Below are 14,598 nucleotides of genomic sequence, written 5' to 3' on the forward strand. Positions count from 1 at the left end.
CACGTTAAAGAGAGAAGAGGGAATGTATTGATTATTACTATAATGTATGTTATAGATTAATTTAATTTGGACAAAAGATTCAAACTATTTTGATTAGAAAATAAAATAGTAAACTAAAAAAAGATATACTAAAGGGAAAAAAGGAAAGAAAAGGATGATGGAAAAGAAATTATTGCATATGAAAAAGAAAAAACAGGGAAGGACCATACCCTGCTATAATGAAAACCATTGATTGACCGAAACGTGGCCGTTTTAGTTTCATTCTCAAATCTAAGCCGCTTCGTTGAGTTGGCCGCGTCTCCCAGGGGCTCCACCTTGTCCCCCTGACGTGGCATCACCACCACCTATCGTTAAAATCTCCTGAAGCCCAAAAGCTGTATTTTTTTAATTATTATTACTTCATACTTTATTATTCTATTCTTACAATATAGTTTTTTCAATATACTTCGGGAAGTGTAACAATGTAAACCCAAATCCATAACATCAACCCAAAAAACTATTTTCATTATTATTTCTTACGCATAAAAAGAAAAAACATTATCGTTACATTAATATTAATTAATCGAGGCACGTGACAAAAACTTGACCCCTTTGAAATATATATATATTTATTTATTTACAACCAAAAATTCTTTTTCTAAAAGAAAGAAAATTATTTAATTTAATTTTTATTTAGTTGAGGATGAGAAAGCGAGGCAAAAAGATATTTCGTTTTTCTGCTTTCTATTAATCTATTGTGTCACACGTATTTTTTTTTCTCTATTTTCTTTTTCTTCTGCTTCTTTCTCCTTCTTCTCACTGCTTTCTAGGGTTTTTGCTCTCCTTAATTTCTTGTTTATTTTCTTTTCTTTTGTAATTTTGGTCTGCTTCTCACTTCATCGCTTGCTTTCTCATATTTATTCATAATTGGATATTTATATATATAAATTTCAAATTTTCTGGTGGGGAATTCATTACTGTTTGGCAGCTGAGAAAGTGAAGATGATTTGTGGATGGGGTGGCAGTTTTCATATTGCTCTTTTTCTGTCTAATTTTTTGACAGATGTAGGGAATTTGTGCTCGGAGCGGTTTAGAGGTGAGTTCTTATCCTTATTTATTTAAGGATAAGGATGTGCTTTTGAATGATAATTTCTTTGTTGCCATTAAATTCTGTTGATTATCGTTTGAATCCAATCCTTGTTCTTCTGGGGGTTGATTTTTATTGTAATGAATTTGAGTGTTTATTGATTTTTATATATATATATATATATATATATATATATTTTTTTTTTTTTTTTTATGTTTGGTGTTCCTTTTCGTAATGATTGGAGTTAGGAAGTTTTTAGTTTAAACCCTATTTTCGACTGATTTATAGATGTCATTGGGAAGTGTTTTAGTTGAATTGTATTAAAAGTGAGTCAATTGCATTTTTTTTTCATTTTTCTACGTTTAATTTGAGTTTTATGCTTTTGCTGCTCAACCATTTTGAATGGCCTATGTTTCAGGATTGTGTGGTTTTGTAGTATCTGTCTACGGTTCTTTTCTTAAAGAGGAATATTGCTGTTCTGATAGTTTTCAAGAATTGAAAATAATTGGTTCCTAGATTTGGTATTCTATTCGTGGTATTTGACTTGGCAACTTGTGTTGTGCTTGCAGGGCAATCAAGTATGTGAAATAATGATGTTGGTTTGGACAGAATGGAAGAAATGAGCGAGGATATGACGCTATTGGATGCGACTGAGGATGCACATGTCCAAAATAAGGTCAGGCAAGATGCTCAGGAGAATGAGTATGTGCTGAAACCTGAAAATAACAACGTAGTTGAATCACAGGAAATGGTTACACCTGTTGACGGCGGCTATTCACAATATTATCCTCATGAATTTACTGACATCTTAGAGGGCAAGAATCTGAATAGGTGTAAAAACAATTTGAAATTATCTGATCAACCAGAATGTAGTCCTCATTGTATGGATGATGCTGGCGTTATGGTTGAAGAGTTAACTGTGAAGAATCACAACGGTTCCAATTTAGCAATTATAGGTCCATCAGACAATAGAGCAAGGCTGCTTTCTAGGCATAGTCAGTGGCAACATCTTTACCAGCTTGGAAGTGGTTCAGGAAGTGGGAGTTCACGTATAGATACTTCTTACAAAAACCATGGTCTGGCAGTAACCCCTGGCTTGGAGAACGGTGGGTACACATCTTTTCCTGAGGCTTTTGCTGGAAGAGCCAGTCGTAATGATTGTGGAGAAGAATTGGAAGAAATGAAGGCTGTTGACAATAAGGGTGGTGATGCTCAGGGCAGCATTCGGACCAAGATTCTATCAAAATCTGGTTTTCCTGAATTTTTTGTTAAAAGTACCTTAAAAGGCAAGGGGATCATTCGTAGAGGTGTACAACTGGAGGGCTTTAATGTTGAACATAGAAACCCTAAGAATGCGAGGATTGCTGGGGGTATTACATTGGCATCTGATTCATCTTTACAGCATGATGTTAAGCCCGTCATTCCTGCTTTGTATAGGAAATCTGAGCATAAACATCGGGGTTCTTCTTTAGATGGCATTAGCCTGAGAGAATGGCTTAAGGTTCCCAACCAAAAAGTAAATAAAATTAAATGCTTGTATATATTTAGGCATGTAGTTGAGCTAGTGGAGCGTTCTCATGGTCGGGGGGTTTTGTTGCATGACTTACGTCCATCTTCTTTCAGGATATTGACGACAAATCAGGTAAGGTATGTTGGAACTTTTATTCAAAGTAAAACTCCAGAAAGCCTAATGGTTAAAGATGGTCAGTGTTCAGATAGCCATCTGACTCGGAAAAGGCCATTAGAGCAAGGGAACTTTCTGTCATTTGGTGGATCTCCGAAAAAACAAAAAGATGCCCAGAATATGAGTCTTATGGCCCGACACTCTTATTTTCCTTTTAAATCTGGTACCAGTCTTGAAACTGCAAACACAAGGGACTGCAATAAAAATGTTTCGGAAAACTACAACGAACATTTTGTGGAACAGGGGGGTTGGAACAAGCCTGCTGGCCTTCGAGCTTATGATTCTGCCCAGACTTCAGCAAGTGACCTATTGGAAGAGTCATGGTATGTTAGTCCAGAGGAGCTTATGACAGGATGCTGCTCAGCTAAATCAAACATATTCTCTCTTGGCGTTCTTCTTTTTGAGGTGAGAAGATAGTCGTGGGTTTAATTGATATGAAGAAAGCTAAGTGTGTTTTCTTTCCTTCACAGAATGTTGAAAATGCTTCTATTGATAAACTTGGATTAAACGAGTTTCTATCCAATATCCATGAAGTCGAAAGTTTAAAGCTGTTACTTTTTGTTGGTTGAGTGAAACTATTGAGTCGTAGAAAATTTCTCAAAAAAATTCACCAACCTAGGATGTGCAGCTATGCATTATTCTAGTTCTTGCTAGTGATGTCACTGTTCCATAAGTAGTTCTAGTTTTTGTGTTATTCTATCACTTTCTTGCGACCCTGAAAATTCCCCTTAAATGAGTATACTTTATTTCTTTCAGTTACTTGGAAAGTTTGAATCAGATGGTGCACTTGCTGCGGCAATGTCAAATTTGCGTGACAGGATTCTTCCTCCCAGCTTTCTAGCTGATAATTTGAAGGAAGTTGGTTTTTGTCTTTGGTTGCTTCATCCTGAACCTGCATCTCGTCCTACAGCAAGGTAATAAAGAATTGTAGTCTACCTCAAATCACAATTCTTAGTGTTTGAATGAACAGTATACATGAAAGTATGACTGCTTACTTATGTTAAGAGTGTCAACTGTCAACTGTCAACTGTCATTTTTCATAATTTGGTATAAAGTGGTCTGACTGAAAAAGGAGCCTGTCAATTATTTTTATAAGGATTGAAATATTTATCGATTTGTTGACATATCCCTAAAAAGTTAGTTTGACATTAATTTAAAGATTAATCAAAATCTTCAATATCTTTTAATAATTCATAAGGCACAAGAAATATCATCTATTAATCCCAATATGGATAAGAACTAATAAAAAGAATTATACCTTAGTTTGGAGTAAATCAAATAAATTATAATTCAAATAATCATATCAATTTCTTTATTTACATAAATATTCGTCGATATCAATATTTTATCGTTATTCTTGCTAGAGACGACGACCATCCAATTACGTCTACAATGATATGACATTGTCTACTTTGGGCATGATGACTTTTTTTTGGTTTCACATAAAATGCTTCAGACCAAAATAGGCAGTTGTATTCACTTATATACCCATGGTTATCTAGCCAATGTGGGACTTCAATTGAATTCCCAACTATCCTCTTCTTGAAAAAGGACTACCAAGCCTTCCCTGCTTTCTAACCCATATTCAGGCCACCTCTTCTTCTTCGGAGCATATCTCACAATCTAATAAAACTCACCATTTTTTTTTCATTTAATATTGATTTCCACGTATTAGACCTAAGTTTTCTAGCTCACAAGTGAAAAAAATGTTGAAGTATTAGTACAATTACACCATCAATACTTGTATATCCATGACCTTCCATATATCTAGCTAATGTGAGATTTTTGGTTGTATTTCCCACGATAGATTAGATAACATGGGTTTAATCTCAAAACCAATTGGCTATGATAGTAATAGCCTATGTGTCTTATAAACATTGCAAAATCCCTTGATTTTTCCATATGGATCTTCAATATGCTTCCTCAAAATGACGCCTCTTTGAATTTGCCATCTTTGGATTAGATCCCAATTTATATTTGGATTGAATGCCTGTTCCTCCTTTTTGGGCTCTGTTTGTAAATAGAGGGTGAAAATAGTAATTTAGCTGATTTTGAAATTTTACTCGTTTGCTTCTACCAATGGTTAACTGGTTTCTTTTCTTGTATCTATTAATAACTGGTTTTTTTTTTTTTTTTTGTAATTTCTGGATGAACAGGGAAATTTTAGAATCAGAACTAATTAATGGAATGCCAAGTGTTCCGGAACCGGAGCTCTCAACATCTATTGATGAGGAAGATGCTGAATCAGAGTTATTATTGCAGTTTCTCACATCATTGAATGAGCAGAAGCAGAAACAAGCCTCAAAGTTGGTGGAAGACATACGGTATTTAGAATCAGATATTGAAGAAGTCAATAAAAGGCACAGTTCAGCTAAACCCGTGGATAAGTCTGGCTTGTCTACTGTGGATGGAAGGGATGATTTGATTCTTCATGGAGGATATTTAAATTCGGATATGTGCCCTCAGGTATATAGAATATCACATACCAATGAAGAGAGAATAGCAAAAAACATAAGTCAGCTTGAAGGTGCCTATTTTTCCATGAGATCAAAAGTAGATCCTTCTGAGAATGACTCAGCAATTCGGACAGACAACGATTTACTGAGAGCTCGGGAAAACTGCTATCTACCACAAAAAGATGATGAGATGAGTCACAGTGATCGTCTGGGTGCCTTTTTTGATGGATTTTGCAAGTATTCTCGCTATAGCAAGTTTGAAGTACGTGGAGTACTGAGAAATGGTGATTTTAACAGTTCCTCAAATGTAATTTGTTCCTTGAGTTTTGATCGGGATGAGGAATATTTTGCTGCTGCTGGAGTGTCAAAGAAAATAAGGATTTTTGAGTTTAACTCAGTCTTTAGTGACTCGGTAGATATTCACTATCCCGCAGTTGAAATGTTTAATAGATCAAAGCTTAGCTGTATTTGCTGGAATGGCTACATCAAGAACTATTTGGCTTCAACTGATTATGATGGTGTTGTTAAGGTATGACCTAGCTGGCACTGTGTATCTTTCTTGTAGTGCCTTGGTTATTGAAATTTTGTGGAATTTATAGACACAAGTATTTTTACCTCATGGTATGCCTAGATTTTATAGAAGTCTCTTGTTACTCTTAATTGATTTGTCTCTCAATGATTTTTGGCTTTAACTTCTGAAAATGCTAATACTGATCAATATGTGCTATTCAGTATCCAATCTAGACTTCTGCTACACCGTTTAACAATTGTTATTATTATTTTTGTTTTGAGGATCACTCACAATCCCATTTTCTTGAATGGATTTCCAGTTATGGGATGCAACTGTAGGTCAAGAGGTTTCTCAATTCAATGAACACAATAAAAGGGCGTGGTCTGTTGACTTTTCACAAGTGCATCCTACAAAATTGGCCAGCGGAAGTGATGATTGTTCTGTGAAACTTTGGAGTATTAATGAGGCATGTCCTCTCTCTCTCTCTCTCTCTCTCTCCCCTTTTCCTTTTCCTTCTCCTTTCTTACATCCCCTGGATTATTGTTCTTCCTCGTTTGCCTTTTTATTGGAAATATAAGACCCAAGCAAAGGATTTGGAAGGGAGAGAAACTTCCTTCTACATTTAAGGGTTTGTGCATGAGGAGCCAGCTCCATTCTTTTCGAAAATAACCATTAAAACTAATTTTTCTAGTTATTCTGGGTAATCTTTTCCCTTTTGGATAGATACTTTGAAAAAGAATAAACTGCTTTTATTTTTGTTTACGTAGACCTGGAACTTCACTATTTCACATTCTCAATTAAAAGAAGAGCTGAAAAGTAAGAAAAATTGTTTGACTTGGTTCCTCAAATGCCATTGTTAACGGTATAACTTAATTCATATGAAGATTGTGTCGTTGGTTATATATCATTGTGACTCTACTTCGTTACTTATAAGATCTACTTGTCTACTTGAATTCTTCACTAAAGGATCGATCCTTGTGCATTATTTTGCTGCAGAAGAACTGTTTGGGCACAATTAGGAACATAGCGAACGTCTGCTGTGTTCAGTTCTCTGCTCACTCAACCCATTTGCTGGCTTTTGGGTCTGCTGATTACAGAACATATTGCTTTGATCTACGCAATACTAAAGCTCCTTGGTGTGTGTTGGGTGGCCATGAGAAAGCTGTAAGCTATGTGAAGTTCTTGGACTCTGGGACCCTCGTTTCTGCATCCACAGACAACACGTTGAAGCTATGGGATCTTAATAAAACCAATCCTACTGGCTTGTCTACAAAAGCTTGCAGTTTAACTTTCAGCGGCCACACTAATGAAAAGGTTTCTCTCTCTCTATGCTCCCTTTGATTTTAGAATATATGGAAGCTTATAGAATTCGCTTCTTCATTTTATTTGTTCTTCGAGTTACTGAATTATTTGCTATTCTCCACTTCTAGAATTTCGTGGGTCTATCAGTTTCCAATGGCTACATAGCTTGTGGTTCAGAAACAAACGAAGTATGTTCTTTATCTTCCTCCGAATTCAAAATTGCTCTTGAGAACTCTGAAAATATACTCCTTAAGACGACATCTCTTTGATGGACTGCATATTTGAACTCATTTTCAGGTATATGCCTACCATAGATCTCTGCCCATGCCAATGACTTCCTACAAGTTTGGTTCTATCGACCCTATTTCTGGAAAAGAGACTGAGGATGACAATGGACAGTTTGTTTCAAGTGTATGCTGGAGAGGAAAATCCGACACGGTTATTGCAGCCAACTCAAGTGGGTGTATAAAAGTACTGCAAATGGTTTGAGACTGAGAATTGATCCGCTGATTTAACTTGACGAACGTGATCATCTTCAGTCACTTTACATTACAGCTCCTGGATTTGACTGAAGTATCTGAAGCCCAAGAATTATGGTAACAGCATATTACATTTTGCATCTCATAATATTTAATTTCTTCCTCGTTTCCTCCTTTTCTTTGAGTTCTATAGGTTGAGCTATTTGATTCAGTATAAATATGGAATCATATGGTTGCAAAAGGTGCTGCAGAGGTTTTGATGAATGATGTATATATAAGGAGAAAAAAAAAGGAAATATATATATATATGTCTCTAAAGTTTTACACTTCTTTCTAACTGATAATTTATTCGATTCTTTTCGTGATTGTAATTTTACCCAACAGCTACCTATAAAAGCTGCATAAAGAAGCAGAATGGTTGCATATTGAGATTGTGAAACACTTCCCCTCTTCTGGATTTTGAATTTTCTCCTTCAGCTTTGCTTAGGATTTGTGTTTAAATCAAATATATTGGAGACCAATTTTTTTACCTTTGGCTGCTCATATATGTACTGAAAATCTAACTAACCCTATAATTTACACACAGTTTATATTCGTTTCATTTATCACAATAATTTACAACTTTGTCCTTTTGACATGGTGAAAACAACACTTCTTTCTGTACTTAAAGCATCCGAGAACTGAAATTACTCAAGATCTGAGAAATTATAAGTTTACTTCATAAATATATGATACAATATTGTAAAATTGACGTGCTCTTTCAATGTGTAACACCATCTAAATCGTACAATGAAAATGAAAACGTATGAATGATGTATGCAAGTAATCGCTTCCGTCCTTATATTGTCTTAACAATCTCTCAGCAAACGTCTAAATTCAAAGGTGTGTCCGAACTATAGACACCTACACACCTGGATCACATTGATACATGAATAGATGTGTCAATTAAATATGTAATCAATCGTACTCAAAACTCAAACCTTACTAACATAAAAGTTGCACCTCTATTCATAAAAGTTGCACCTCTATTCGCTTAAAATACTTAAAACTCGAAGATAAAAGGTTAAAATAAGTATTTACTAAATTGTAAAGAACAAAGATTTACAGTGATTACGACACAAAATTTAATCGATGCAACATTAGTTTCACAAATCTCAACCCAATTTAGTCTAAAGCTTTGCCCTTATGTTTGATAATTCACTCTCTCTAATTTGCCACACTAATTTCATGTTTCACCCTTATTTGTTCTAAAAAGATCACAACTCAACAGATTAGAAATTCAATCACTAGATTTGATGGTGTCGCTTATTCGTTCTTTGTAGCTTTTACAATTTTTACAATTTAGTAAATTGTAATCATCCAAAGCCTCCAAGTTAATTGAAAAGAGTAGAGAGTGCCATTATTTCATAAAATTGAGACAATCTTACCTCAAACAGAAAGTAGTATCGAGAGTATGCTGCTGCACTTGTCACTTTCTCTAATCGTCCATTCGTTTGCCATGTTGTATCAAATCTCTGCTGTGTTTAAATTAAAAAAGAAGATGATGAAAAGAAAAGGCTTTGTGGAAAATAAGTCATAATCCCTGCTTCGAAAACCACAGAGGACAATCTTCTGTCTTCTAATGTTAAAACTGCACATCACAATCCTGAAAGAACCAAAAAAGACTGAAGAACAGTTTTACAAGTTATGGAAGAAAAGAACCAAAATTTGAAGCTCCACTGCACTACATTCTTATAAGTTAAAAAAGAAAAAGGAAAAAAAAAAAAAAAAAACAGAATTAGCTATTCTTTCTGACGTCCAGAAACTACAAGAACTTAATTACAAGAAGCTAACATGAAATTGATTCTAACACTATTTCTGTAAGAGAAAAGAAAACAAATGAAGTATCTGATTCTATGTGACTTGAAAACAATGCCAGAAATTTCACAATAATGTAGAAGAAAAGCTCTACAAAAAGGCTTCCATCTGTGAAGAAGCAAGAAAAGCTAGTGAATCTCCGAGTCCGATACATGACCATTCAGTCTCCTTCTTCCCTTGCTCAGAGGGCTAGAAAATGGTAAAGGGATATCTCTGTTTGTCTTCAATGCTCGAGGTCGTGCAGTTGTTCGTGTCGGTGTTCTTGATGGTGTTCGTGAAGTCATTCGTGTTTTTGTTTCTGGGATCCCTGATTAAAACCAACCGCAAGCGTCAGTTATTATATGGCCAATTTGTTTGTAACATGAAGTTTTGAACAAAAGGAAACAAAAATCTTACCTGTGCCTCTTTTGATCTTTGTATCTGGAACTTTCTTTGTAATCGGCATTTTCTTGGATGGAGCTTCAGAATAGACAGATCTCATATCGGAATAAAAGGATCTTGTATCACTTGCTGGGATGGTGAATGGATCTTCTATTACAGAAACTGTGTCATCCCTGTAAATGGATGCACAATCATCCTTACTAATGGAAACCACATCACTTGCAGAATCCCAAGTCTTGATTTTGCTTGGATTTGTCTTCTCTTTCTCTGCAAGTCTATAAGCAAACATTTGGAATGGAATCTGTGAAACTGAACACAAATCACCAACCCCATCTGAGGAGAACTTCCTTGCAACTCCTGCTTCAACGTCGCAGTAATCAACGGTAGGCATTTGCAGTTCGGGCTGATTGCTTTCAGCAGGGTTCATAGCGAGGAATTTCTTCACCTGGCGAAGGATTCGACAAATGGAAGAGAAAGATAACCGCTGAGACGGGTCAGAGTGCCAGCATCTTTTCGTAAGGCTGACCAAGTATTTAGGAGTTGGAAACGGGAAGAGGGGTCTCTCTCCTGCTCGGATATTGCGACTCATCTTCTCCCCTTGTAAATGGCTGTCCTCAAATGGAACCTTTCCAGTCAAAAGCTCAAAACAAAGCATTCCAAAACTGTAAACATCTGCTTTCTCTGTCTTTCGGAAAAAAGAAACAGTCCCTGGAGCTTGTTGTTCTTGCTCTGCCATCACTTCTGGGGCATGCCAGATAAAAGGGTTGGTTTCTAGTTGGTTTGTTGAGTTTCTGGGAGGTGAATTCTTGACGGATGATAAACCGAAACCGGAGACTTTTACTAGATAAGAGCCTTCTGAAGAGTTTCTTGGCTTCATAAATACATTGGAAGGGTTTAAGTCTCCGTGATAGATCATTTGAGAGTGAAGATATTCCATGCCTCTAGCAATTTGAAGCATGATATCAACCGAAACATGGAGAGGAAACAAGAGTCTTCTCCTCGCTCCGTTGTTATCCTTCATGTAGGAAGAAAGATCCTTGGACATCAACTCAGTTACAAGAAAGTACTCTTTCTTCTCCTCATCCAAAAAGCCACAGAGATATTGCAATATATTAGGATGTAAAAGTGATAAAAGAATTGGAACCTCGGATTCTGTTTCTTCAGTTTCCGCCGTGAACTGTCTCATTCCAAAGTTCTCTCCAAACCATTGAACTTCCTTAGACTGCCCTCCGTCCAACCGTCTCCTCACCTGATAATCCTTTGTTCCAACTAAAATCGAACTCGGGAACAGCTTTGCCTTCGACGGTTCTGAGTTGTTTAATTTCTTTATCAACAATTCACCAAGCTGCTGCTCGTTCTTTGAAACAGCTGTTCCTGGTGAACTTATCTTCTCTTTGAGTGCTTCAACTAGCAGCCATCGATCTTCTCTCAAAACGCTCTGCATCCGATTACGTATCTCTCGAGGAACCAAATACTGTTTCCCAAATCTCCAGTGGAACAGTTTCAAGTCATTCCATTCCATATCATATTTCCTCATAAGTACAAGCCTCCTCTTCTGCATCTCGTCCTGATCGAGCCCTGATATCTCTCCAGCCGTCTCAATCGCTTCAATGACAGCAGGAAAGCATGAAAGCAAGTTATGGACATGGAATTCAATGCAGTCTTTGCTGTGATGGAAGCTGATTACTTTAGCCCACCAGTCTTTGCCATCTATGCATTGCTTAATGTAAAGCTCCCCTTCTTTAAAAACTCTATGCAATTCCCTCAAAGGCTGTTCAAGAGCTTTCCACTTGGTGTTCTTCTCTTCAAGCTTAAGATTATCCCTAATCTCTCCGGCAATGGTATCAAAAGCCAACCTAAACATATCATGAAGTAAACAACATTGACGCTGGTTGAATTGAATATCATCTTGCAACACCATAAGAGCCTTTAAGCTTCCCAATACCTCTCCAATACGCCGGAATTGTTCCATCCCGGCTTAGAGAGGAGAATTCCGCTAAAGACAACAACAGACCCCAAAAACACACAATCGTCTCTCGAACCGAAATTAAAATCCGTTTCCAACTACACCACCACCTACAAAAAAAAAAAAAAAATTCAACCACACAACAATGAGAAGCAATAAGCAGCAGAAGGAAAAACCCCAAAACTCTCAAAAGTCCCAAACAATTCCCCAAGCCTCTAGTACCAAAACAAAATGATCAAATGGAAGTATCATTAGAAAAACAGTCAATAAACAAATTCACATAATCTCAATAAAGAAAACAATACCTTCACTTAAAAAATTCCCCTGTAATTTCAGAAGCAATCAAGCAAGCGGTGGGCCAGAAGCGAGAAAGTGGAATCAAATTCTCTTGCTTATAAACCCAACAAAAGAACAAAAAGAAAAAACCCAGTTTGAGGATCAAAACCCGGTTGGGGTATAACATCAAACACCTGGAGGGGAGGGGGGTTTGATCGATAAAATGATGTTAATTATTACACAATAAAAACGACTAAGAAACCGAGGAGTTAAACAAAGAATGAACGGAAATTTCAAGAAGGGGTTTCTTGTCGCATTAACGTAGCAATGAATTCGATAATAGAAAAGAAAAACGTAGAATGAAAAGAAAGAAGAAGAAATTGAGCAGTTTTTTCTTCTGGGAGAAAAAAGCTTTGTCGTTTGGTAAGAAAGAAATGGAGGCGTGGCCGTTGAAAACCGTTTAATTTGCACGCACTTATAATACGTGTTCCCGCGCCTTTCCTATCTTCTTTCTTTACAAAACACCGTCGTTTTACTGCTGGACACTGAACACCAAACGGCGGCGTTTCTGTTATTAAGACCTAAATATCGAAATATGATCATTCAAAAACAAGAAAGTTTTTATTCATTTCGGTATTTACAACTTTTTCTTTCTGTATCATTTTTTTTCTTTCTATTCGTTGTAAATTGTAAATTGTAAATCGTAAATTAAAATTTCTTGTGTGTGTGTGTGTGTTTTCTTTACTATTTATTTATTATAAAATAAATAATAATAATAAGAATTTGAAGTAAAATGAGCTGGGAAACTAACTACAGTTTCACTATGGAAATAAATAGACATTTTGGAATTTTAAATGACACGTAATTAAGTTAAGTCTAACCTTATCTTTTATGCTGTAATTACTCTAATTAATTCACTTAATTTTTATGCTATATTTTCCTACTCAATTCTCCCAACTCTATATCACTTCTTCCTTTTTAATTATTCTAAAAGATTGCTCAATTTGTTATTGGTATTGTTATGTGTGTTTTTTACTTCATTTTTGGATAATTTGATGATTCAGTTTGGAAATTTCTCTAATTCTTTATATATATATATATATAAATTTCATGCCATTTTTTGAAAGTAATGTAGAGTTTACTTCATTTTGATATATGAAACTGAATGGTCAAAATTATAATATAGTCATTCAATTCAATGTGACGTTAAGGTTGGAGTTTTTCCATTAATTAACATTCTTTATTTTTAGATTAATAGTTAATGAAGACTAAAGGAGGTTTTTTAATTTTTGTTTTCTTTTCTCCCAAAAAAAAATAAAGAAGGAAAAATTTTCATTAATTCAAAATGAAGGGGATTAACATTTTTTAAAGTTAAGAAAACCAAAATACATATAAGTTTCATAATTAAATGACTAAATATATACGTGAGTTTTTATTTTCATGTATGCATGACTTCCATAAATTTTCATTTCACATATGTTCAAACATATACAATCAATTGATATTACATATACTAAGTTGATTGTAAACAATTTGATACATTCAAATACAAAATAAATATAGTTTAGTTCGAGTATAACTTAGCTAATCTACGTATCTTCAATTGGTACGTTGTTGAGCTAAAAGAAAATTGTAACTTCCATCTTTTTAATTTATTCTTTTAACTCATCTCCACCAAAATCTATAAATCTTATAACTCACCAACATATATAAAGGTATGAAAATTTAAGATCGAAAGACAATTTTAGCATTGAACTAACTATTGGTGTTGATATGATTTCAGTTTATATACGTAAAGAGCATATTCGGCCGTCCATTTGGAATGAAAATTAAAACAAAAATAATAAATTGAAAGAAGGACGGAATTCAAATTGAAATAGTTGGACTAATTAAGGAAATTATTAAATTAAAAAAGGACAGGTGGCAGAATGCCATTGAAGAGGAAGTGGATTACACGATATTTAGGGTTTGGGCGGCAGTTAGTTTTATTAGGAAACATAAACTGAGGCCCAAATTAAAATGAAAAATGTGGTTAATTTATATATATTATAGAGTCACCAATTGACCAACTAATACTTAGTTTTCATGTGGATTAAATTATTATGCATTTTGAAACCTACTTATTCAAATTCTTTTACAAATAATGGTATGGAATGGATAGAAGGGTTTGAGGTTAATTAAGAGTTATTGATTGTTATATACTTAATTAATTATTATTTCATATCCGTTATAATTACGCCTATAATTGATTCTCCATTATGGATCCCAAATGTACCGTTGTAGTAACCCAATAATACCATTAGGCTGACCCTATAATGGGTCAAGTTTTCTTTTTCATTTTCCAATCTTTTCAAGGGACGTGCAATCATATTTTTACATTGCACTTTATTTTAGAGAAAAGAAATTGTCATACAGCTACAACGTAACAAAGTTTTGCTCATGTTTCTCTTAAGATCATGTTTTCCTACGCTAGTGATATCAAAATTCTTATATAACATGCGAAGAAAAATCTAAAACTAGAACAATTCATGCATCTTTTATTCGAACTCGTCATAGTTATATTATTTTATTTAGGAGGAGTCTAACTCTAGAATATCATAAGATAACTAAGTTAGCTAAT

The 14,598-nt window shown here is 35.0% G+C and overlaps 2 protein-coding genes across 4 annotated transcripts; one reads left to right on the top strand and one right to left on the bottom strand.

The window, feature by feature from the left end:
- Positions 1 to 737: 737 nt before the first annotated feature.
- On the top strand, positions 738 to 8,092 carry LOC101211350 (protein SPA1-RELATED 2). Of its 2 annotated transcripts, XR_004216693.1 has the most exons (9): positions 738 to 1,075; positions 1,636 to 3,155; positions 3,507 to 3,664; positions 4,907 to 5,735; positions 6,037 to 6,183; positions 6,714 to 7,031; positions 7,148 to 7,207; positions 7,317 to 7,615; positions 7,883 to 8,092. XR_004216693.1 is itself a non-coding variant. In XM_011656403.2 (8 exons), exons 2-8 carry the CDS (start codon positions 1,677 to 1,679, stop codon positions 7,506 to 7,508), a joined length of 3,183 nt encoding a protein of 1,060 aa, XP_011654705.1. In that variant the 5' UTR covers positions 738 to 1,075; positions 1,636 to 1,676; the 3' UTR covers positions 7,509 to 8,027. The 2 variants fall into 2 exon arrangements, 1 of the variants encoding a protein (XP_011654705.1); XM_011656403.2 differs by having other exon boundaries at positions 7,317 to 8,027.
- A 1,057-nt stretch (positions 8,093 to 9,149) lies between these two features.
- LOC101209943 (probable serine/threonine-protein kinase DDB_G0268876) lies at positions 9,150 to 12,638 on the bottom strand. 2 transcript variants are annotated; one of them, XM_031885463.1, is made up of 3 exons: positions 12,008 to 12,638; positions 9,752 to 11,812; positions 9,150 to 9,662 (listed from the first exon to the last, which is right to left on the bottom strand). In XM_031885463.1, the coding sequence occupies exons 2-3, from the start codon at positions 11,706 to 11,708 to the stop codon at positions 9,484 to 9,486; spliced, it is 2,136 nt and encodes a 711-aa protein (XP_031741323.1). In that variant the 5' UTR covers positions 11,709 to 11,812; positions 12,008 to 12,638; the 3' UTR covers positions 9,150 to 9,483. The 2 variants fall into 2 exon arrangements, with proteins under 2 accessions (XP_031741323.1, XP_004143955.1); XM_004143907.3 differs by lacking the exon at positions 12,008 to 12,638 and having other exon boundaries at positions 9,752 to 11,935.
- Positions 12,639 to 14,598: the final 1,960 nt, after the last annotated feature.

This window comes from Cucumis sativus, chromosome 5 (genome assembly GCF_000004075.3).
Source record: "Cucumis sativus cultivar 9930 chromosome 5, Cucumber_9930_V3, whole genome shotgun sequence".
Taxonomy (NCBI): domain Eukaryota; kingdom Viridiplantae; phylum Streptophyta; class Magnoliopsida; order Cucurbitales; family Cucurbitaceae; genus Cucumis; species Cucumis sativus.